Source organism: Monodon monoceros, unplaced genomic scaffold (genome assembly GCF_005190385.1).
Source record: "Monodon monoceros isolate NGI ecotype Baffin Bay Population unplaced genomic scaffold, NGI_Narwhal_1 Super_Scaffold_5, whole genome shotgun sequence".
NCBI classification, from domain to species: Eukaryota; Metazoa; Chordata; class Mammalia; order Artiodactyla; family Monodontidae; genus Monodon; species Monodon monoceros.
The window spans coordinates 7770274-7794732 of NW_021703782.1; the positions used below are offsets into that span (position 1 = coordinate 7770274).

Here is a 24459-nt window from a genome sequence, read left to right on the forward strand (position 1 = left end):
TGTATTACTAAGTATTTTATTCATTTTAAGGTTGCTTATTGCCAGTTAGATTTTGTACACTTGTACCGAGCAACCTTGCTAAACTTATTAGTTCTAGTTATTTTGTTCATTTCTGCTCTTATTTTTATCATTTCATTCTTTCAAGTTACTTTGCTCATTTTTTTCCCCAGTTTCTTAAGTTGGAGCTTAAGTTGGTGATTTTAGACCTTTCTTCTTGTTTTATATTAGCACTTTAACATTATAAGTTTCTCTCTAAACATTGCTTTAGCTATATTCTACAAATTTTGATATTATCATTCAGTTCAAAATATTTCCTAATTTCCTTTCTGATTTCATCTTTGAGTTACAGATTATTTACAAGCATTTTGTTTAATTTAGAAATACTCTGGGTATTCCTCGATATCTTAGTGTTAACTGATTTCTAATATAATTACTTTGTGATCAGGGATTATATACTGTATGGTTTCAATCCTTTTAAATTTATTGATATTTATTTAATAGCCCAGCATATATTCTCTCTTAGAAAACATACCATGTGCTCTTGCATGTTGTTTATTGTGCAAAAGTTGGGAAGTAGTATTCAATGAATATCAGAGAGTGTTGTTCAGATTCTCTGTCTCTACTTGTTTTGTTGTTGTTTTGTTTTAGTTTAGTTGTTCTATTACTTGCTGAGAGGGCAGTTTAAACAATCTACAATCATCACAGAATTGCTTATTTCTTCATTTCCATCAATTTTGGCTATCAGGCATAAATATTTATTTTTATATATAAATCATTATGTTGTCCTGATGAATTTTATTATTATGGAATGACCCTCTTTATTTGATAACATTCTGTGTCTTGAAGTTTTTTTTTTAATCTGGAATTAATAAAGCTACTTCTTTTTTATACTTATTATTTTCATGGCACATTTTCCCCACCCATTTATTTTCAATCTGTCTCTTTATATTCAAAATGCATCTCTTGTACACAGCAATATTTGCATCTTGCTTTTTTCTTCTTCTTTTTTTGGCCACACCACGCAGCTTGAGGGATCTCAGTTCCCCAACCAGGGACCTAACCCGAGCCCTCAGCAGTGAAAGCCTTGGAATCCTAACCACTAGGCCACCAGGGAACTCCCTTGCTTTTTTCTTTAATTCATTCTGACAGTCTCTGCCTTTTAATTGGAGCATTTAGCTCACCAATATTAAATATCGATACAGCTGGATTTTACTCTAGCATTTATTTTCTGTTTGCCCCTTCAGTTTTTATTGCTGTTTCTTCTTTCCCACTTTCTTTTGATTTAAATACTTTTTAGAATTGCACTTTAATGTATTAATCTTTTAATTATACCTCTTAACATTTTTAAGAAGTGACTGCTTAAGACAATGGTTCGCAGCTAGGGGTGATTCTGCCCCAAGAGAACATCTGCCAATGACTGAAGACTACTGGGGTTGGAGGAGAAGAATGCTACTGGCATCTAGTGGCAGGCCAGGGATACTGCCAAACATCCTACAATGCACAGGACAGCTTCTCACAACAAAGAATTATCTAGCCCAAACGTCAACAGTGCCAAGTTCGAGAAACTCTGCTTTAGGGATTATAATATATATTGTTAATTTAAATATTAGCCCACATTACATAATATGTAAAAACCTTGAAGCTGTACTGATCTATATCCATTCAGCCACACCACACCCAGTCATTTTTAATGACATAGTTTCCATACGTAATATGTCTACATATACTATAAACACCACAAAGGCAATGCCATAGTTTGTTTTTGTTTTTTTAATAAATTTATTTATATATTTATTTATTTTTGGCTGCATTGGGTCTTCGTTGCTGTGTGCGGGCTCCTCACTGTGGTGGCTTCTCTTGTTGTGGAGCACAGGCTTCTGTAGTTGTGGCATGCGGGCTCAGTAGTTGTGGCTCGCAGGCTCTAGAGCGCAGGTTCAGTAGTTGTGGTGCACGGGCTTAGCTGCTCCGCGGCATGTGGGATCTTGCCGGACCAGGGCTCGAACCCGTGTCCCCTGCACTGGCAGGCAGATTCTTAACCACTGCGCCACCAGGGAAGCCCCCAATGCCATAGTTTTTGCTTTAAGTAGTCATACATATTTTAAAGACACTAAAAAGAAAAAAAACTTGTTTTATTTACCTAGAATTTACCATTTCCAATATTCTTCAATCATTTTGAGTATTCAGGTTTCCCTCTGGTATTATTTCCCTTCAGTCTGAAGAACTTCCTTTAACATTTCTTATAGTGAAGGTCTCTTGGTGACAAATTCTTAGCTTCTTTTTATCCGAAAATGTTGTCTCACCTTCCTCCTTGAAAGATACTTTCACCAGATACAGAATTCAGGGTTGATAGGTTTTACTCCTTTCAACACTTTAAAAGCCTTGTCTTCTAGTCACCATGATTTCTGATAAATAGTCCACGGTCATTTGAATTGTCTCTGTGTATGTAATGTGTTGTTTTTATCTGGCAGCTTTCAAGATCTTCATGTTATCATGGTTCATTGACAGTCTGACTATGATGTGCCTAGCATGATTTTCTTCATACTTATCCTGTTTGGGGCTTGCTGAGTTTTTTGAATTCAGAATATTCACCAAATTTTTAGTTTCTGAACATTATTTCTTTAAATATTTTTTCTACCTATTCTGTCTATTCTCTCCTGGATCTGTAATTATATATATACTAGATATTCTGATATTGTTCCACATATTCTTGAGGCTCTGTTTCTTTTTCCATAATTTCTCTTCTCTATTTCTCCAAATAATTTCTATTGCTCTAATTTCAATTTTACTGTTTCTGTCCTCTGTCATTTAGCCTAGTGAATATTTTATTTCAGATACAAATTTTTCAAAAAATGCTGAGTTCCATTTGACTCTTCTTAATGTTCTCTATTTCTCTGCTGAGGTTTCCTGTCTTTTCTCTCATTTTAAGCATAGTCTCCTTTATGGAAAATGGGGCAGTTTAAACAGCTGCTCGAAAGATCTTGTATGATCACTTGAACATCTGAGTCATCTGGGGGTTGGCAATTGCTGATTGTCTTTTGTTTTTTGCAAAGAGCCCAGCTTTTTGTGTTACTAAAGAAGTTTAGTTCAGTCAAAAAGACCAAAGCCCATGTCATCATCAGACTTCAGATTCTTCTTTCTTTGCTTCCACTTACTCTCCTCAGCTGGGGCAGCACTGGGGGAGGGGGCAGGACCTCCTGCTGGGGCAGCACCAGCTGCTGGGGCAGGTCCACCTGCCCCCACATTGCAGATGAGGCTCCCAATGCTGACACTGGCCAAAGCCTTTGCAAACAAGCCTGGCCAGAAAGGTTCAACATTTACACCTGCTGCTTTAATGAAGGCATTGATCTTATCCTCCATGACCGTCACCTCAGTAGTGCAGGATGAGGGCCAAGTAGATGCAGGCGAGCTCCGAGACGGAGGCCATGGTGTGGGTGAGTGCTAGCCAGGTGCTGCCAGGAGCGATGCTAGTCACCGGATGAAGTGAGGGCTGCACCCCAACGCGGCCTTAGCTTCCTCAGAAGGACCAAGCACCTTAGCGGCAGCTGAGGAAAGGGAGCTGATTGTCTTTTTTCTTAAGAACGGGTCATAATATCCTGGCTTAACTTTGGGCTGTATCCTGGACATTGTGAATGTCCAGAAACTGAATTCTATTACACACCTTTGAAGAGTGTTATGCTTCTGTTTTACAAGGAAACGGCTTGTTCAGACTTAAACTGCAAACTCTGTAACATCTGAGGTGCATGGCAGCTCAGACCTTAGCTCTGACTGCTCCCAGTCTCTCCCATGCAATCATGGGTCAAGATTCAGCCAGAGATTCAGGGTTATATACAGAATCAAGGTTCCCCTCCTCTGGCTCTCTGGTTCCCCAAGCCCTTCCTCCCACCAGAGAGAAAGCGGGCTTTTCACCAGAATGTTAGCTGTCCTATACCATCAATGCCATAATTTCACTGACCTCAGGACAAGGCCCGCAAAATAGGAAATTCACTCTGTCATTCACTTCCTCTAAGTTTTGACTCCCCTCTAAAATATGCTGATTTCTGTTCACTTACCAGAGCCTCCAAGTAGTAGTTTTCTGTATTTTATTCATAGTTTGTCATTGTATATCTGCAGGAGGTCTTGTCAGATAGAAGCTACTCAACCATTACCTTATCATCATCTTTGTTGTATATAATTTCTGAAGTAGTAGATTGGGGGAGTACTGATATACTATATATGTGTATTTCAGCAAAGTATCTGAAATAATATTTCATGATATTCTAGAATAAAAGCATGTTAAAAGGGGAGGAACTCTTAAAGATCATTTGTCCAATACTTTCATCATGTAGACTTGGAAACTGAGTCCCAGAAAGTCAAGCAGCCAACATATCTGGGATGCAACATAAGATAGCTTGATAGCTAGTTTTAGTACTCTGTCTTCTCAATACCATACATCTCTTTTGGATATAATAGAGAAGAAGGGACTGGCTAATACTATTTAGAAAGTTTTTTAGATGGTCAAAAAACCTTACTCAACGAATACTGACTAAGTGATATATGTCTACCTGGCAGAGGATTCCAAAGATATATAGAAGGCCTTATTGTCCTTTTGTCCTATCCTGCATAAATGCACACATTCCTATATTCATTCGCTCAACAAATATCTACTGCTTGCCAATCATGTGCTAAGAATACAGTAGATACCCTGAGAAAGCCATAATTCAAAAAGAGTCATGTACCACAATGTTCATTGCAGCTCTACTTACAATAGCCAGGACATGGAAACAACCTAAGTGTCCATCAACAGATGAATGGATAAAGAAGATGTAGCACATATATACAATGGAATATTACTCAACCATAAAAAGAAACGAAATTGAGTTATTTGTAGTGAGGTGCATGGACCTAGAGTCTGTCATACAGAGTGAAGTAAGTCAGAAACAGAAAAACAAATACTGTATGCTAACACATATATATGGAATCTAAAAAAAAAAAAAATGGTTCTGAGGAACCTAGGGGCAGGACAGGAATAAAGATGCAGACGTAGAGAATGGACTTGATGACACAGGGAGGGGGAAGGGTAAGCTGGGACGAAGTGAGAGAGTGTCATGGACTTATATATACTACCAAATGTAAAATAGATAGCTAGTGGGAAGCAGCTGCATAGCACAGGGAGATCAGCTCGGGGCTTTGTGACCACCTAGAGGGGTGGGATAGGGAGGGTGGGAGGGAGATGCAAGAGGGAGGAGGTATGGGGATATACGTATATGTACAGTTGATTCACTTTGTTATAAAGCAGAAACTAACACACCATTGTAAAGCAATTATACTCCAATAAAGATGTTAAAAAAAAGAACACAGTAGAGAATAAGAATGACATGTATGTTTCCCACCATCCTAAAGTTTATATTCTAGCAGCTTGTATCCTAGACCAGAAGAGAGACAATAAACAATGAATAAGAAGCTTTCACATTAGTGACCCCCTCCTTGAAGATCGCTCTTCCCTTGGCTTTTTCCTCCACTCATCCCTTACATGGTTCATCCTTGGCCCCCTACTTACTTTAGATGCTTTCCCTCAGCAATATCAACTTCTCCCCATGGTTCCCACAATGTATACGTTGATTATGCTCAATATTTCATTTTTAACACAGATCTCTCAAATAAGCTCTAAACTATCTCTTGTACATATTCAATGACATGTACCACACAGGCCCTTTGAATTTGCCATCCCCACAACTGAACTCAGCTCATTCCCTGTCAAACACATTTCTCTTTCTGTCTTTCCCATTTCAATGGTAAAACCTAGATGCCACTGCCTGTTTTACCTCTCACATCCAGGGAGTGGGTCACCAACTCCTTTTAATTCCACTTCCTGAATCCTTCTGCACTGTAATCGCTCTGCTACTGATCCAACCATCTACTTTATGTTATTACAGTATCCGATTAAGCATTTTCTCAGCATTTTGCAACAGAACTGACTTTCTATAACACAGATCTAATAATTTCATTTCCCCTGTGTCTTGTGGAAATTTTGTCAGCACTTATTTTATTGTATTCAATTACTTAGATAATTATTAGACTTTGAACAATTAGAAGGAAGGGACCATGCTTTGCTTATCTAAAATTTCCATAATCTAGCAATAGTAAGCAAATACCTCAAATCAAGGCATTAAAGATGTTCTCATTAAATTTTTGGATTACAAAATTTGCAGGAATTTAAAACAGAAATTCAAATATACAAATTGCTTAAATAATTAGCTAACCCCAAAAGGAAATGCCTACGAGGAAAAAAATGTTGAATATAAGAATGAATGAATGGACAAACAAACAAAAAGGCAAGGAGGATCCCTTAACAACACATGTATAAGGATGAAGGAATTTTAGTTTATTTCATTAGTAATTTAATTCTGAAAAAGGCCAATGCAAATTTGGGGTACAGTAAAGTATCAGTAATAGTTCCAATCTACGCTAAATGTTACGGGTACCATGTTTTAAGAGAATCAATGACAAACTGAAGGCCTTGCTGAGGAAAGCAGCCAGAACAGGGTGGGGCCCTGAGTTCAGTACTATGGGAAAAGGCTGAAATAAATACTGATATTTAATCTGTAGAAGAGGAAACTTAATGGGGACATAAAAGTTCTTGATTTGAAGAACAATTCATAGTAGAGGAATAAGACAACCTGAAAAACACAAGACAACATCAGAAACATGGGGTCTAAGTACAGGGGAACTTCAGCTTGGTATTAGGACTGTTCCCATCTGGGACGTTACTGTGCGATTTTGCAAATTCTCTTGCACTAGAGATTTCAAGCAGAAGCTGGACAACCAAAGCGTGGATGTGTTAGCACAGAGGATTTCTGCACAGAACAGGAGACTGATTTGAACGTTGGCTTGTTCAATGTAGACTTAGACTGGTCCACTTATGGCACCTAACTACAAGATAAATCATGAGCAAGTCATTTATACAGACGTTTATGGATAACCAAGAAAATCATCCAGACATCTCCCTTCCAGATCAAACTGTGACTGCCGTTTTCCACCTAGGAAGTAACTAAGGATTCCTCTAAGGTAGCTGTTAGCTAGTAGTTAATGAATACAAAAGAAAAGCATCATGCATTTGAGAATGCTTACTATGCAGTTTTTAATGTTATAAAGACCCTGAATATAAATGTAAATACAGGTAGATATCCACAAACTATATAAAAATGCTCCATACAGGCGGGGCAGCGTGAATTGGTGAATGAATCAAGGGAACTGCAAGGAATTCAGTATAGCTGGGGTAGGAAGCTAGAGAGCCGTGTGGATGAAAGGCTCTTGGTGCTGCAGCCAGGAGTCAGTGCTGTGCCTCTGAGGTGGGAGAGCCAACTTCAGTACACTGGTCCACAGGAGACCTCCCAGCTCCACATAATAATCAAACAGTGAAAATCTCCCAGAGATCTCCATCTCAACACCAACACCCAGCTTCACTCAACGACTTTAACAAGCTACAGTGCTGGACACCCTATGCCAAACAACTAGCAAGACAGGAACACAACCCCACCCATTAGCAGAGAGGCTGCCTAAAATAATAGTAAGTCCACAGACACCCCAAAACACACCACCAGATGTGGACCTGCCCACCAGAAAGACAAGATCCAGCCTCATCCACCAGAACACAGGCAAGAGTCCCCTCCACCAGGAAGCCTACACAACCCACTGAACCAACCTTAGCCACTGGGGACAGACACCAAAAACAACGGGAACTACGAACCTGCAGCCTGCAAAAAGGAGACCGCAAACACAGTAAGATAAGCAAAATGAGAAGACAGAAAACACACCGCAGATGAAGGAGCAAGGAAAAAACCCACCAGACCTAACAAATGAAGAGGAAATAGGCAGTGTACCGGAAAAAGAATTCAGAATAATGATAGTAAAGAGGATCCAAAATCTTGGAAACAGAATAGAGAAAATGCAAGAAACATTTAACAAAGACCTAGAAGAACTAAAGCTGAAACAAGCAACGATGAACACCACAATAAAATAAATTAAAAATACTCTAGACGGGATCAATAGCAGAATAACTGAGGCAGAAGAACGGATAAGTGACCTGGAAGATAAAATACTGCAAATAACTACTGCAGAGCAGAATAAAGAGAAAAGAATGAAAAGAACTGAGGACAGTCTCAGAGACCTCTGGGACAACATTAAACACACCAACATTCCAATTATAGGGGTTCCAGAAGAAGAAGAGAAAAAGAATGGGACTGAGAAAATATTTGAAGAGGTTATAGTTGAAAACTTCCCTAATATGGGAAAGGAAATAGTTAATCAAGTCTAGGAAGCACAGAGTCCCATACAGGATAAATCCAAGGAGAAACACGCCAAGACACATATTAATCAAACTATCAAAAACTAAACACAAACAAAACATATTAAAAGCAGCAAGGGAAAAACAACAAATAGCACACAAGGGAATCCCCATAAGGTTAACAGCTGATCTTTCAGAAGAAACTGTGCAAGCCAGAAGGAACTGGCAGGACATATTTAAAGTGATGAAGGAGAAAAAACTACAACAAAGATTACTCTACCCAGCAAGGATCTCATTCAGATTTAATGGAGAAATTAAAACCTTTACAGACAAGCAAAAGCTGAGAGAGTTCAGCACCACCAAACCACCTTTACAACAAATGCTAAAGGATCTTCTCTAGGCAAGAAACACAAGAGAAGGAAAAGACCTATAATAACAAGCCCAAAACAATTAAGAAAATGGGAATAGGAACAAACATATCGATAAATACCTTAAATGTAAATGGATTAAATGCTCCCACCAAAAGACACAGATTGGCTGAATGGATACAAAAACAAGACCCATATATATGTTGTCTACAAGAGACCCACTTCAGACCTAGAGACACATACAGACTGAAAGTGAGGAGATGGAAAAAGATATTCCATGCAAATGGAAACCAAAAGAAAGCTGGAGTAGCAATTCTCATATCAGACAAAATAGACTTTAAAATAAAGACTATTAGAAGAGACAAAGAAGGACACCACATAATGATCAAGGGATCGATCCAAGAAGAAGATATAACAACTGTAAATATTTATGCACCCAACATAGGAGCACCTCAAAACATAAGGCAAATACTAACAGCCATAAAAGGGGAAATCGACAGTAACACATTCATAGTAGGGGGCTTTAACACCCCACTTTCACCAATGGACAGATCATCCAAAATGAAAATAAATAAGGAAACACAAGCTTTAAATGATACATTAAACAAGATGGACTTAATTGATATTTATAGGACATTCATCCAAAAACAACAGAATACACATTTTTCTCAAGTGCTCATGGAACATTCTCCAGGATAGATCATATCTTGGGTCACCAATCAAGCCTTGGTAAATTTAGGAAATTGAAATTGTATCAAGTATCTTTTCCGACCATAACGCTATGAGACTAGATATCAATTACAGGAAAAGATCTGTTAAAAATACAAACACATGGAGGCTAAACAATACACAACTTAATAACGAAGTGATCACTGAGGAAATCAAAGAGGAAATCAAAAAATACCTAGAAACAAATGACAATGGAGACACGACGACCCAAAACCTATGGGATGCCGCAAAAGCAGTTCTAAGAGGGACGTTTATAGCAATACAATTCTACCTTAAGAAACAGGAAACATCTTGAATAAACAAGCTAACCTTGTACCTAAAGCAATTAGAGAAAGAAGAAACAAAAAACTCCAAAGTTAGCAGAAGGAAAGAAATCATAAACATCAGATCAGGAATAAATGAAAAAGAAATGAAGGAAACGATAGCAAAGATCAATAAAACTAAAAGCTGGTTCTTTGAGAAGATAAAGAAAATTGATAATCCATTAGCGAGACTCATCAAGATAAAAACGGAAGGGCTTCCCTGGTGGCGCAGTCGTTGAGAGTCTGCCTGCCGATGCGGGGGAGGCGGGTTCATGCCCTGGTCTGGGAGGATCCCACATGCCGCGGAGCGGCAGGATCCGTGAGCCATGGCCGCTGGGCCTGCGCATCCAGAGCCTTTGCTCTGCAATGGGAGAGGACACAACGGTGAGAAGCCCGCATACCGCAAAAAAAAAAAGGAAAAAGGGAGAAGACTCAAATCAATAGAATTAGAAATGAAAAAGGAGAAGTAACAACTGACACTGCAGAAATACAAAAGATCATGAGAGATTACTACAAGCAATTCTATGTCAATAAAATGGACAACCTGGAAGAAATGGACAAACTCTTAGAAATGCACAACCTGCCAAGAATGAATCGGGAAAAAATAGAAAATATGAAGAGACCAATCACAAGCACTGAAATTGAAACTGTGATTAAAAATCTTCCAACAAACAAAAGCCTAGGACCAGATGGCTTCACAGGCGAATTCTATCAAACATTTAGAGAAGAGCTAACACCTATCCTTCTCAAACTCTTCCAAAATACAGCAGAGGGAGGAACACTCCCTAACTCATTCTACAAGGCCACCATCACCCTGATACCAAAACCAGACAAGGATGTCACAAAGAAAGAAAACTACAGGCTAATATCACTGATGAACACAGATGCAAAAGTCCTCAACAAAATACTAGCGAACAGAATCCAACAGCACATTAAAAGGATCATACACCATGATCAAGTGGGATTTATTCCAGGAATGCAAGGATTCTTCAATATATGCAAATCAATCAACGTGATACACCATATTAACAAATTGAAGGAGAAAAACCATATGATCATCTCAATAGATGCAGAGAAAGCTTTCGACAAAATTAAAAACCCATTTATGATAAAAACCTTGCAGAAAGTAGGCATAGAGGGAACTTTCCTCAACATAATAAAGGCCATATATGACAAACCCACAGCCAGCATCGTCCTCAATGGAGAAAAACTGAAAGCATTTCCACTAAGATCAGGAACAAGACAAGGTGGCCCACTCTAACCACTCTTTTTTTTTTTTTTTTTTAAAGATGATGTTGGGGGTAGGAGTTTATTAATTAATCAATTTATTTTTGCTGTGTTGGGTCTTCGTTTCTGTGCGAGGGCTTTCTCTAGTTGTGGCAAGCGGGGGCCACTCTTCATCATGGTGCGCAGGCCTCTCACTATCGCGGCCTCTCCTGTTGCGGAGCACAGGCTCCAGACGCGCAGGCTCAGTAGTTGCGGCTCACGGGCCTAGTTGCTCTGCGGCATGTGGGATCCTGCAAGACCAGGGCTCGAACCTGTGTCTCCTGCATTAGCAGGCAGATTCTCAACCACTGCACAACCAGGGAAGCCCTTCACCACTCTTATTCAACATAGTTTTGGAAGTTTTAGCCCCAGCAATCAGAGAAGAAAAGGAAATAAAAGGAATCCAAATCAGAAAAGAAGAAGTAAAGCTGTCACTGTTTGCAGATGACATGATACTATACATAGAGAATCCTAAAGACGCGACCAGAAAACTACTAGAGCTAATCAATGAATCTGGTAAAGTAGCAGGATACAAAATTAATGCACAGAAATCTCTGGCATTCCTATACACTAATGATGAAATATCTGAAAGTGAAATCAAGAAAACACTCCCATTTACCACTGCAACAAAAAGAATAAAATATCTAGGAATAAACCTGCCTAAGGAGACAAAAGACCTGTATGCAGGAAATTATAAGACACTGATGAAAGAAATTAAAGATGATACAAATAGATGGAGAGATATACCATGTTCTTGGATGGGAAGAATCAACACTGTGAAAAAGACTCTACTACCCAAAGCAATCTACAGATTCAATGCAATCCCTATCAAACTACCACTGGCATTTTTCACAGAACTAGAACAAAAACTTTCACAATTTGTATGGAAACACAAAAGACCCCGAATAGCCAAAGCAATCTTGAGAACGAAAAACGGAGCTGGAGCAATCAGGCTCCTTGACTTCAGGCTATACTACAAAGCTACAGTAATCAAGACAGTATGGTACTGGCACAAAAACTGAAAGATAGATCAATGGAACAGGATAGAAAGCCCAGAGATAAACCCACGCACATATGGTCACCTTACCTTTGATAAAGGAGGCAGGAATGTACAGTGGAGAAAGGACAGCCTCTTCAATAAGTGGTGCTGGGAAAACTGGACAGCTACATGTAAAAGTATGAGATTAGATCACTCCCTAACACCATACACAAAAATAAGCTCAAAATGGATTAAAGACCTAAAGGCAAGGACAGAAACTATCAAACTCTTAGAGGAAAACATAGGCAGAACACTCTAGGACATAAATCACAGCAAGATCCTTTTTGACCCACCTCCTAGAGAAATGGAAATAAAAACAAAAATAAACAAATGGGACCTAATGAAACTTCAAAGCTTTTGCACAACAAAGGAAACCATAAACAAGAACAAAGACAACCCTCAGAATTGGAGAAAATATTTGCAAATGAAGCAATTGACAAAGGATTAATCTCCAAAATTTATAAGCAGCTCATGCAGCTCAATAACAAAAAAACAAACAACCCAATCCAATAATGGGCAGAAGACCGAAACAGACATTTCTCCAAAGAAGATATACAGACTGTCAACCAATACATGAAAGAATGCTGTACATCATTAATCATTAGAGAAACGCAAATCAAAAGTACAATGAGATATCATCTCACACCAGTCCGAATGGCCATCATCAAAAAATCTAGAAATAATAAATGCTGGAGAGGGTGTGGAGAAAAGGGAACCCTCTTGCACTGCTGGTGGGAATGTGAATTCGTACAGCCACTATGGAGAACAGTATGGAGGTTTCTTAAAAAACTACAAATAGAACTACCATATGACCCAGCAATCCCCACTACTGGGCATATACCCTGAGAGAACCATAATTGAAAAAGAGTCATGTACCAAAATGTTCACTGCAGCTCTATTTACAATAGCCCGGAGTGGAAACAACCTAAGTGTCCATCATCAGATGAATGGATAAAGATGTGGCACATATACACAATGGAATATTACTCAGCCATAAACAGAAACAAATTTGAGCTATTTGTAATGAGGTGGAGGGACCTAGAGTCTGTCATACAGAGTGAAGTAAGTCAGAAAGAGAAAGACAAATACCATATGCTAATACATGTATATGGAATTTAAGGGAAAAAAATGTCATGAAGAACCTAGGGGTAAGACAGCAATAAAGACACAGACCTACTAGAGAGTGGACTTGAGGATATGGGAAGGGGAAAGGGTAAGATGGGACGAAGTGAGAGAGTGGCATGGACATATATACACTACCAAATGTAAAATAGCTAGCTAGTGTGAAGCAGCCGCAGAGCACAGGGAGATCAGCTCGGTGCTTTGTGACCACCTGGATGGGTGGGATGGGAGGGTGGGAGGAAGGGAGACGCAAGAGGGAAGAGATATGGGAACATATGTATATGTATAACTGATTCACTTTGTTATAAAGCAGAAACTAACACACCATTGTAAAGCAATTATACTCCAATAAAGATGTGAAAAAAAAAAAAATGCTCCATACACAAGAATGTAAAATTCCCCTTCCTTTCTCACTTTGCTGCTATGGACATCTTTGTTCTTTAAACTACATGGCACCGTGGTCCCTACTTCTTGATCCTCCTAGGACCCATTTACAGAGGTATGCTGGAAAAAGAAAAGTAGCAAAAAGAAAAAAAAAAAAAAAAACACTTTTTTTTTTTTTTAAGACCAACAGCTTCTATTTATTGGACAATTGCAGCTTCTTTCCTAATGAGATACAGCCCATTCCTTTTTTCGGGTATTTGTACATTTCAGCCAGTTAAGGGAGAAGGGGAGGGAACACTCAATGACAGACTCAGATGTTTCTTTTTTGGTGAAAGCAAAAAACCTTTATAAACAACATCCCACTCCTAAGTAAAAGTGGGATAGAAAAACCTTGATTGTTTTTAATCTGGCATTTATGTATATCTTCTCATTCCATATGTACAGGTTATTTGGGTACTATTACCGTCCACTGGCAGAATACTTAACAGGAAAAACAAGTATCAGGATGGAAAAAGTATTAACAAAAGCTAAGAAAAAAATGGCTTCAGGAGGGTGGGCAGCAGTAGAAGCAGAAAGTGTGCAGGAAGGTCCTGCCAATCTTCCAATCTTCCAGAAAGAGCAGTGGATCTAAGTACACTGGTCTTAGTAACCCAAATTATAAAATCACAAAAATCATCCCACAAAAACAAATTGATACATGGTTCTCTAGTGCTCTCCTAGATACACAGTGGGTTCAACAGATTTTTGGGAGATGGCTCAGAACCTAATTACTGTATATAAAGCTGTTTTCAGGACTATCTTTATGAAGATCTTAATGTTTTATCAGTAAATCCACTAGAAGAAAAATTACTTAAGCTGCAGCACTGGGAACAAATTATGCAAATCTCTGAACGGCAAAGGCTGCAGCACTAATAGCTAATAGATACTTCTTTTAGGCATGGATAAGTCAACTGCACCTTATTACTCGTCAAAAGGAAGTGACCATTTTCACAAGTAAAGTGCTGGGTTATTTCTCATTACCCATAGTTCTCTCAAAAGTTACTCACAGCTGAAGAGTAGAGTTCAAACTCTTGCTCAGGAAGGAAAGAATGCCAGCCATCTTCTATCACTTCAAACATGGGCCGGTAAAAGAAAGGGTACATCAGAGTGATGGAGTCCAGGGTAGACAATGCCTAGGGGAAAAAAAGAAATAAAAAAGAAAATTGGAACATATCACAATTTTAAACACTTTCTAATTGCCAAATTGGTATTAAATATGGCCTAATAATGATGGACACCCAATATATTTCTCTAACATGGTATTTATCACTAGATACAATTATACCTTACTGAGGCTAATTACCATGCTTTCAGCCTCTAACTAAGTTTCTGGCACATAACATACACTCAATTAGCATTTGCTGAATGAACAAAAGAACAAAACAATGTGCACACCTACTCAGGAGAAAAATGAAAAAACTCCTTCTTGAGACCATTTAATAAGCCCTAATAAAAAGGTCCAAATATTTCTGGGGATCAGAGAATAGGTTTTGGTTAGTCAGTAAGGCCTTGGCTCAAAATCCAGTTATTAACTATACAGAAACATACGTAAATTATTTAAAATCAGTGTGTGTAAGCAATTGTAAAAAAGCTTAGTAGCCAAAGAGTCAGAAGGGAGTCAGACTGCTGGACTCAAATTCCAGATGCCAATGCAAGAGTGTTTAAGTAATGTAACCACTCTACGCCTCACTTTCCTTAGCTGTAAAGTAGAGGAAATAACCTCATAGGGCTACCTCTTAGGGCTGTTGGGAGCATTAAGAGAGAAAATGTATGTAACAGGGCTAGAACAGTGCCTGGCACATAATAAACTCTAAAATAATTTTAGCTGTTACATGTTCCACATCGCCTCCATCGATGTGAAATTTCCTCCCTTCCTAGAGTGATATGGTCAGGTATCCTCATACCTTTATGCTACACTGACCCAAAACCGGGGCAATAACTCTGTGGTCCCAAAATGAGCCTATTGCCATCTGAAGCACTTGAATTCTGGTGACACCACCAGGGAAACCTGACTAGATGGAGGAACTGAGAAACGGAACATCACCTGGCAGTTTCATCTTCTGACAGGGGAGTTTTAGAAAGCATTTCTGTGAGCGGGAAAAAAAACCAGCAAAATCAATTAGCATAATTCAAACTGCAGTAATTTTGGAGACACTCAGCTGGAGGCGGAGAAGAGGGCCCAACATCATGCTAACATCCCCAAGCTCTCAGAATAAAGCTACCTCCTTTTAGGTCAGTAGAACCTTTATTTTATTTTATTTATTTAATTTTTAAATTTTATTATTTTATTATTTAAAAGATATTCTTCGCAATATTAAAAAAATTTTTTCAGCTTTACTGTGGTATAAATTGACAGCTTTATTAAACTGTAAGATATTTCAAATGTACAAAGTGATGATTTGATACACATGCACATCGCAAAAGGATTTTCCCCCATCGAGTTAATTAACACATCCATCACCTCACATATCTACCTTCTGTTGTTGTTTATGAAAACATTTAAGTTCTACTCTCTTAGCAAACTTCAATTACATAATACAGTGTTATCAACTATAGTCCATGTTACACATTAGATTCTCAAACCTTATCTCATAAACATCTGTAACTTTTACCAACCTCTCCCTATTTCACCCACCTCCAGCCCCTGGAAACCACTTTTCTACTCCTGTTTCTATGTTTGCTTTTTTTTATTTTTTAGATTCCACATATAATTGATACCATGCAGTATTTGTCTTTCTCTGTCTGGCTTATTTCACTTAACACAACGCCCTTCAGTTTCATCCATGTTCTTGCAAATGGCAGGACTGCTTTCTTTTTTTTTTTTGCGGAACGCAGGCCTCTCACTGTTGTGGCCTCTCCCGTTGCGGAGCACAGGCTCCGGACGCGCAGGCTCAACGGCCATGGCTCACGGGCCCAGCCACTCCATGGCATGTGGGATCTTCCCGGACTGGGGCATGAACCCGTGTCCCCTACATCAGTAGGCAGACTCTCAATCACTGTGCCACCAGGGAAGCCCAGGACTGCTTTCTTTTTTAAGGCTGAATAATATTCCTGTGTGTGTGTGTGTGTGTGTGTGTGTGTGTGTGTGTGTGTGTGTTTCCCTATTCATTCATCCATCAACAGACACTTAGGTTGTTTCTATACCTTGGCTATTATGAATAATGCTGCAGTGAACATGGGAGTACAGATATCTCTTTAAGACTGATTTTGTTTCCTTCGGATATATACTGAGAAGTGGGATTGCTGGATCATACAGTAGTTCTATTTTTAATTCCTTGAGGAACCTCCATACTGTATTCCATTGTGATCGGTACAACCATTATTTTATTTTATTTTATTTTGCTGTACGCGGGCCTCTCACCGCTGCGGCCTCTCCCGCCGCGGAGCACAGGCTCCGGACGTGCAGGCCCAGCGGCCATGGCTCACGGGCCCAGCCGCTCCGCGGCACGTGGGATCCTCCCGGACCGGGGCGCGAACCCATATCCCCTGCATCGGCAGGCGGACTCTCAACCACTGCGCCACCAGGGAAGCCCACAACCATTATTTTAAATGCATGTCAGCAACCATTCTGGCAGGCAATAAGCACTCAGGCTCAGACTTGTCGTGATTACATTTCATGTCACTAGAGACAGAACTTTTCCTTTAAACACATTAATGCTCAAAGAACTGAAGTCATTTCAACCCTAAAAGGCCATTGAAACTATATAGAAAATAAGATTCAACTGACTTCCTGCGATAATTTAGAAAACCAAGCACTTGCCAGTTATTCTTCCAATGGGATTCTATTTTTGGCAACAGAATATATTTGGGTATATGGATTTTGATAACAAAGAATAGTTCAACCGTGCTTTATAAGAAATGCACTGGTCTTCCCTGGTGGCGCAGTGGTTGAGAATCTGCCTGCTAATGCAGGGGACATAGGTTCGAGCCCTGGTCTGGGAGGATCCCACATGCCGCGGAGCAACTAGGCCCGTGAGTCACAACTACTGAGCCTGCGCGTCCACAGCCTGCGCTCCACAACAAGAGAGGCCGCGATAGTGAGAGGCCCGCGCACCGCGATGAAGAGTGGCCCTCGCTTGCCACAGCTAGAGAAAGCCCTCGCACAGGAACGAAGACCCAACACAGCAAAAATAAATAAATTAATTAATAAACTCCTACCCCCAGCATCTTCTTTAAAAAAAAAAGAAAAGAAAAGAAATGCACTTATTACTACCAAATTATGTCAAGATGTATAGAAGAAGGGAGGGAAATTGGATGCCAGGAAAAGGCGAGAGCCCAAGTACACCATGTGTATTTACTATGTTGTTAAAACAAGGTCAAATTACTTACTGCTTCTTTTCCGCCGTAAGGCTTCTACATAATCAGTCAGTTTCTACAGAGCTTTAGGTAATATGTGCAGCTAAATAAACTGATTAGTGTCAGATGCCAAGAAGTTAAGTAAATGCAATCAGCAAGTGGGGTAATAGGCTTTGCCTTGTTTCTTCACCACAGGCAACTTCACTAACACCCACCATCTATCTTACAAGTTATAAAAGGGATAAGAAAAAAAAAATGTGGACAGCTCAGTGAAAATCCAACCCCACAACTGAAAAAAAAACACATGCTCAACTGAAGTGGGTGAGTGGCATTCCCTGGCCCAAACAGCAGGACAGCATTTCCCTTTAACAGCCTAGAAGCCACAGTGCGTTTCTCACTCATGTCAGCAAATTCAGCCAAATCAACATTACTGTGTTATTTCCAAATGATGAATATGTAAGACAAACAGTTCAGCTCATCTTCTCATTTCCTTAAGTAAAATTTAGCAAAAGCAGAAAGAAAAATGCTACATGCCATTTTCTCAGTACCACAACAGTGGTTCCTCTGTTTCTCTATTTTTGTTTAAAAGCCAAATGAGATCCTACAGATTTAAGCCTTTCTGCCCCCTTTAACAGTTAAGCCAATAGCATTTATTTTGCATACAAACTCCAGATCAGTCACTCAAATACAAAAGGAAAAAAAAATCAGTGTGTCTCTATAATTACCTAGAAAATATTGTAAACATAAAGTTAACTGCTATAATTTAGCGGCAATGATTTAAAATAAAGCAACTTAAAATCTGAGGGTATACCAAAATCGTTTAAAATGGGAAAGAAAACAGTGTGAGCTCTTCAATTTAAATATTAAATTATCCAAGTAAAATTTCTATTATTTTTAATCTGAACAGATATTCAATATCATTTCTGTAAATATAAAATACATCCTGTCTTAAGCAAACATAATTATGGAAATTCAGATTTACTAAAAACAAACAAGACTACAATCATTGTTGATAATTACTTGCTTTACAAAAGAAATAACGTTTTTAAAAAGTCTCAGCATTTATTTACACACAATGGAATATTATTCAGCCTTAAAAGGGAAGGAATTCCTGTCACATGCTACAACATCCATAAACCCAGAAGAATAAGCAGCATTAAAAACTGTAAGTCAATAAAATCTTTTTACATTCCTATAACAATGACTGAGGGTGAGGCTCTTCCATTCAGTCTTCAATATTTGAGTCACAAACATGACTAAATATCTAAAAGAAACATATAGGGGCAGGAAAGGAATAAAGACTCAGACGTAGAGAATGGACTTGAGGACACAGGGACGGGGAAGGGTAAGCCGGGACGAAGTGAGAGAGTGGCATGGACTTATATATACTACCAAATGTAAAATAGACAGCTACTGAGAAGCAGTCGCATAGCACAGGGAGATCAGCTCGGGGCTCTGTGACCACCTAGAGGGGTGGCATAGGGAGGGTGGGAGGGAGACGCAAGAGGGAGGAGATATGGGATATATTTATATGTATAGCTGATTCACTTTGTTATAAAGCAGAAACTAACACACCACTGTAAAGCAATTATACTCCAATAAACAAAGATGTTAAAAAAAAAACATAAAAGAGCTACAGTGAAGCAGAAAATAAGGTTCCTTTTAATGATTATTTATTTTCATCACATTTTGCGTCCAAAATACTTACCTCAATGGAACTGGCTATATTCAAACATTCCTCCATTCCAGGGATATCCAACTGAATAATTCGAAAATCCTTACATTTTATGATGATGGTACCCAGTGGTCCCACAAACCTATAAAAAATTATAAATTATGCTTAGGGACCTATATACTCCCAACTCAAAGTGTATGACTATTTCTTTAAAAAGAGGAGGCTATAACCGCCGCCTACACAGGCAGACCTTCTTTTATTGCACTTCACTTTACTGAGCACTGCAGATACTGAGTTTTTTAAAGACCGAATGTTTGTGGCAACCCTGTGTCCAGCAAGTCTATCGGCACCATTTTTCCAACAGCATTTGCTCACTTCATCTCTCTGCATCACATTTCGGTAATTCTTACAATATTTCAAACTTTATTATTATTATTGTTGTTGTTATTATGTTTGTTATGGTGATCTGTGATCAATGATCTTTGATGTTACTATTTTAATTGTTTTGGGGCACCAGTAACCATGCCCATATACTACAGTGAACTTAATTGATAAATGTGTGTCCTCTGACTGCCCCACCAACTGCTGTTTCCCCATCTCTCTCTCTCTCCTCAGGCCTCCCTATTCCCTTAGACACAAAAATATTGAAATTAAGCCAATTAATTACTCTATAATGCCCTCTAAGAGCTCAAGTAAAAGGAAGAGTCACACATCTCACTTTAACATCAAAAGCTAAAAAGGATTAAGCTTAGTGAGGAAGTCGAGACAGGCCAAAAGTTATACCTCTTATGACAAATAGGTAGCAAGGTGTGAATGCAAAGGAAAAGTCCTTGAAGGAAATTAAAAGTGTTACTCCAGGGCTTCCCTGGTGGCGCAGTGGTTGAGAGTCCGCCTGCCGATGCAGGGGACACGGGTTCGTGCCCCGGTCCAGAAAGATCCCACATGCCGCGGAGCGGCTAGGCCCGTGAGCCATGGCCGTTGAGCCTGCACGTCCGGAGCCTGTGCTCCGCCACGGGAGAGACCACAACAGTGAGAGGCCCGCGAACCGCACCCCCCCCCCCAAAAAAAAAAAAAAAAAAGTGTTACTCCAGTGAACACATGAATGATAAGAAAGCAAAACAGCCTAATTGCTGATATGAAGAAAGTTTTAGTGCGCTGGATAGAAGATCAACCAGCCACAACATTCCCGTAAATCAAAGCCTAATCCAGAGCAAGGCCCTAAACTCTAATTCTCTTAAGGCAGAGAGGCAAGAAACCTATGAAAGAAAAGTCTGAAGCTAGCACAAGTTGGTTCATGAGATTTAAGGAAAGAAGCCATCTCCATAACATAAAAGTAAAAGCAAAGCAGCAAGTGCTGATGTAGAAGAAGCAGCAAGTTATCCAGGAGATCTAGCTAAGACAATTCATGAAGGCAGCTGCACTAAACAACAGATTTTCAAGGTAGACAAAGCCTTATATTGGAAGGAGATGCCATCTGAGGACTTCCGTAGCTAGAGAGGAGAAGTCAGTGCCTGGCTTCAAAGATTCTAAGGACAGACGGACCCTCTTGTTAGGGGATAATGTGGCTAGTGACTTTAAGCTGAAACCAATGCTCATATACCATTCCCAAATTCCTAGGGCCCTTAAGAATTATGTTAAATCTACTCTGCCTGTGCTCTATAAATGGAACAACAAAGCCTGGATGATAACACATCTGTTTACAACATGGTTTACTAAGTATTTTAAGCTCACTGTTGAGACCTATTGTTCAGAAAGATTCCTTTCAAAATATTACTGCTCATTGACAATGCACGTGATCACCCATTATCTGATGGAGACGTACAATGACATTAATGTTGTTTTCATGCCTGTTAACACAATGCCCATTCTGCAGACCATGGATCAAGGAGTAATTTTGACTTTCAAATCTTATTATTTAAGAAATATATTTCAGGGACTTCCCTGGTGGCACGGTGGTTAAGAATCCACCTGCCAATGCAGGGGACAAGGGTTCGAGCCCTGGTCCGGGAAGATCCCACATGCTGCAGAGCAACTAAGCCCATGAGCCACAACTACTGGGCCTGCGTGCCACAACTACTGAAGCCCATATGCCTAGAGCCCGTGCTCCGCAACAAGAGAAGCCACCGCAATGAGAAGCCCGCGCACTGCAACGAAGAGTAGCCCCCACTTGCCGCAACTAGAGAAAGCCCACACACAGCAACAAAGACCCGACGCAGCCAAATATTAATTAATTAATTAGTTAATTTTTTAAAAAAAGAAACAGATTTCAAAAGGCTATAGCTGCAATACATAGTGATTCTTCTGATAGAACGGGGCAAAGTAAATTGAAACTTTCTGGAAAGGATTCACCATTCTAGATGCCATTAAGAATATCTGTGATTCATGGGAAGCAGTCAAAATATTAACATTAACAGGAGTTTGGAAGAAGTTGATTCCAACCCTCAAGGATAATGTTGAGGGGTTCAAGACTTCAGTGGAGGAAGTCACTGCAGATGTGGTGGAAATAGCAAGAGAACTAGAATTAGAAGTGGAGTCTGAAGGTGTGAATGAACTGCTGTAGTCTCATGATAAAACTTGAATGGATAAGGAGTTGAACAAAGTGTTTTCTTGAAATGGAATCTACACCTGATGAAGATTGTTGAAATGACAACAAAGGATTTAGAATATTACATAAACTTAGTTGATAAAGCAGCAAGAGGGTTTGAAAGGGTTTACTGATTTTGAAAAAAGTTCTACTGTGCGAAAAATGCTATCAAACAGCATCGCATGCTACAGAGAGATCGTTCTTGAAAGGAAAGAATCAATGTGGCAAACTTCACTGCTGTCTTATTTTAAGAAATTTTCACAGCCACCTCAACCTTCAGCACCCATCACCCTGATCAGTCAGCATTCATCAGCACTGAGGCAAGACCCTCCACCAGCAAAAAGATTACAACTCACTGAAGGCTCAGATGATGATCAGCAGTTTTTAGCAATAAAGTATTTTTTAATTAAGGTATGTACACTGTTGTTTTAGATATAATGCTACTGCACACTTAATAAACTACAGTATAGTGTATAATAACTTTTACATGCATTGGGAAACCAAAAAATTCATGTGACTTGCTTTATTGCCATATCGGCTTTACTGAGGTGGTCTGGAACTAAACCTACAATACCTCTGCCGTGTGCCTGTATTCAACTTTCTTCTCCCCAGTAATCTAATTAAGGAAGAATCAAGCCTGCATCATTAAAATGTGAGCCACAAATAATTTTAAATATATGTATTTAAATTTTTTTTCAAATATATAAAGTAATTCATGCTAGGCCAATTCATTTAATGGAGATTATTAGGGGTCTTACTGCAAATAATAGGAAAAACAGATCTGTAATTAATGTATTAAGTGTTTGTGTAGAGATATTTCCAAAGCATAGAAAAACAGTTCATTTCAGATTTTACTTACTTCCAAACTTACAACAGTTGATTTGAAAAATAAGTATCTTTTGTTCAGTCTTTAAAACCTATTAACTTGCAATATCTATTCTAAGTCAAGGAAAACTTCAGAGTAAATGCCACGTGTAATCATAAATTTTGTATCAGTAAGTTTTGAACAAATTTAATTTTACCTTAGTTGGGATTTTTGTCTTCCTTTTCTTGTTTTTTTTTTTTTTTGTCTGCACTTGCTGATAGCTCTGATTTTTCTTTTGCTTTGCCACTGACTGCCCCAATTCTTTCCCATTAATACTTCTGAGTATTCCCTAAACTAAGAATTCTTAGATTGATCTAAAGCAGATAATTTTATTTATACTGTGCCTAGCTTAGGAAAACGACTCTTACAGCTACTCTTCCCAAATTCTGCTTCAACTGTAAATACCCCCATGCCCAACATCACTGCACTGTGAATTTGGATAAGCAAAAATTATCAACATGGGTCAAATCCTAGCAAAGAAAATTCCACCAGATATCCACAACTAAACAACACAGTGGAATGCCTCTTATGAAATGTATTTTGAAAACTCATACTCTTGGCACTTCCACTTCTGGCAAAAGTGGAATAACAGAGACCAGATTTACCCTCCTACCTGAAACAACCAAAATAACTGGGCAAAATATAAGGAAAGACTGTTTTCAAGACACTGAACATCAGACAACAAAGAACAGAGCTCTCTGGGAGATGGGTGAGTTCAGTGACTGCCCCAATTTACTGTTTTGAGATCTTCCAAGTTATAGTGAAGGGAGAGGAAAACTGGGTGGGGTTGAGAGTCTGAGGAGACCACCTACGTTAGGAAAGAAGGAAATTAATGAAGAAAATTTGGGTCTCAAGTTAGTGACCTCAGATTCCACTATACTAGAAATAGAACAGCAAGATAAATTCAAAGCAGAGAAAATTAAATAAAGATAAAAAGAAAAAAAATTAATGAAATAAGAGAAGATTCTAGGGAAAAACAATGAAAGCAAAAATGACTCTTTCAAAAGATCAATAAAAGTGATAAAATTCTAGCCAGACTGATCAGGAATAAAGAAAGTCACAATTTACCAATGTCAGAAATGAGAGAGGTTACAATCACTACAGACTCCACAGACATTAAAAAATAATAAGGGAATATTAGGAACAATTTTATGCCAATAAATTCAACAAGGTAAATGATATAGACAAATTCCTCAGAAGATACAAACTACTAAAGATCATTCAAGAATAAATAACCTGGTTAGAGCTATATCTACTAAATAAACTGAAATTTTCAATAAAATCTTCCCCACAAAGAAAACTCCAGTCCTGGGTGGCTTCACTGATGAATTCTATAAAACATTTAAGGAAAAAATACTATTAAGTCAAGACACACTCTTCCAGAAAACTGAGAAGAGGCAATTACTTCTCAATTCACACCTAAAGTCCAGCATTTCCCAAATACAAAACCCAAAAACATTACAAGAAAACTACAGACAAATATCCCTCATAGACATAGATGTAAAATTTCTAAACAAAACATTAGCA

At 38.8% G+C, this 24459-nt stretch overlaps 1 protein-coding gene and 1 pseudogene across 1 annotated transcript in view; both read right to left on the reverse strand.

Annotated features, from left to right (window-relative positions):
- Positions 1–24459, reverse strand: part of MTMR9 (myotubularin related protein 9) — an 82582-nt gene that overhangs the window by 49089 nt on the left and 9034 nt on the right. The window contains exons 2-3 of the mRNA XM_029203116.1: positions 19517–19625; positions 14520–14645 (exon numbers count right to left, since the gene is read on the reverse strand). Coding sequence (XP_029058949.1) covers positions 14520–14645; positions 19517–19625 — 235 coding nt within the window. The remainder of the gene's footprint in view (positions 1–14519; positions 14646–19516; positions 19626–24459) is intronic.
- LOC114884258 lies at positions 2020–3424 on the reverse strand (annotated as a pseudogene).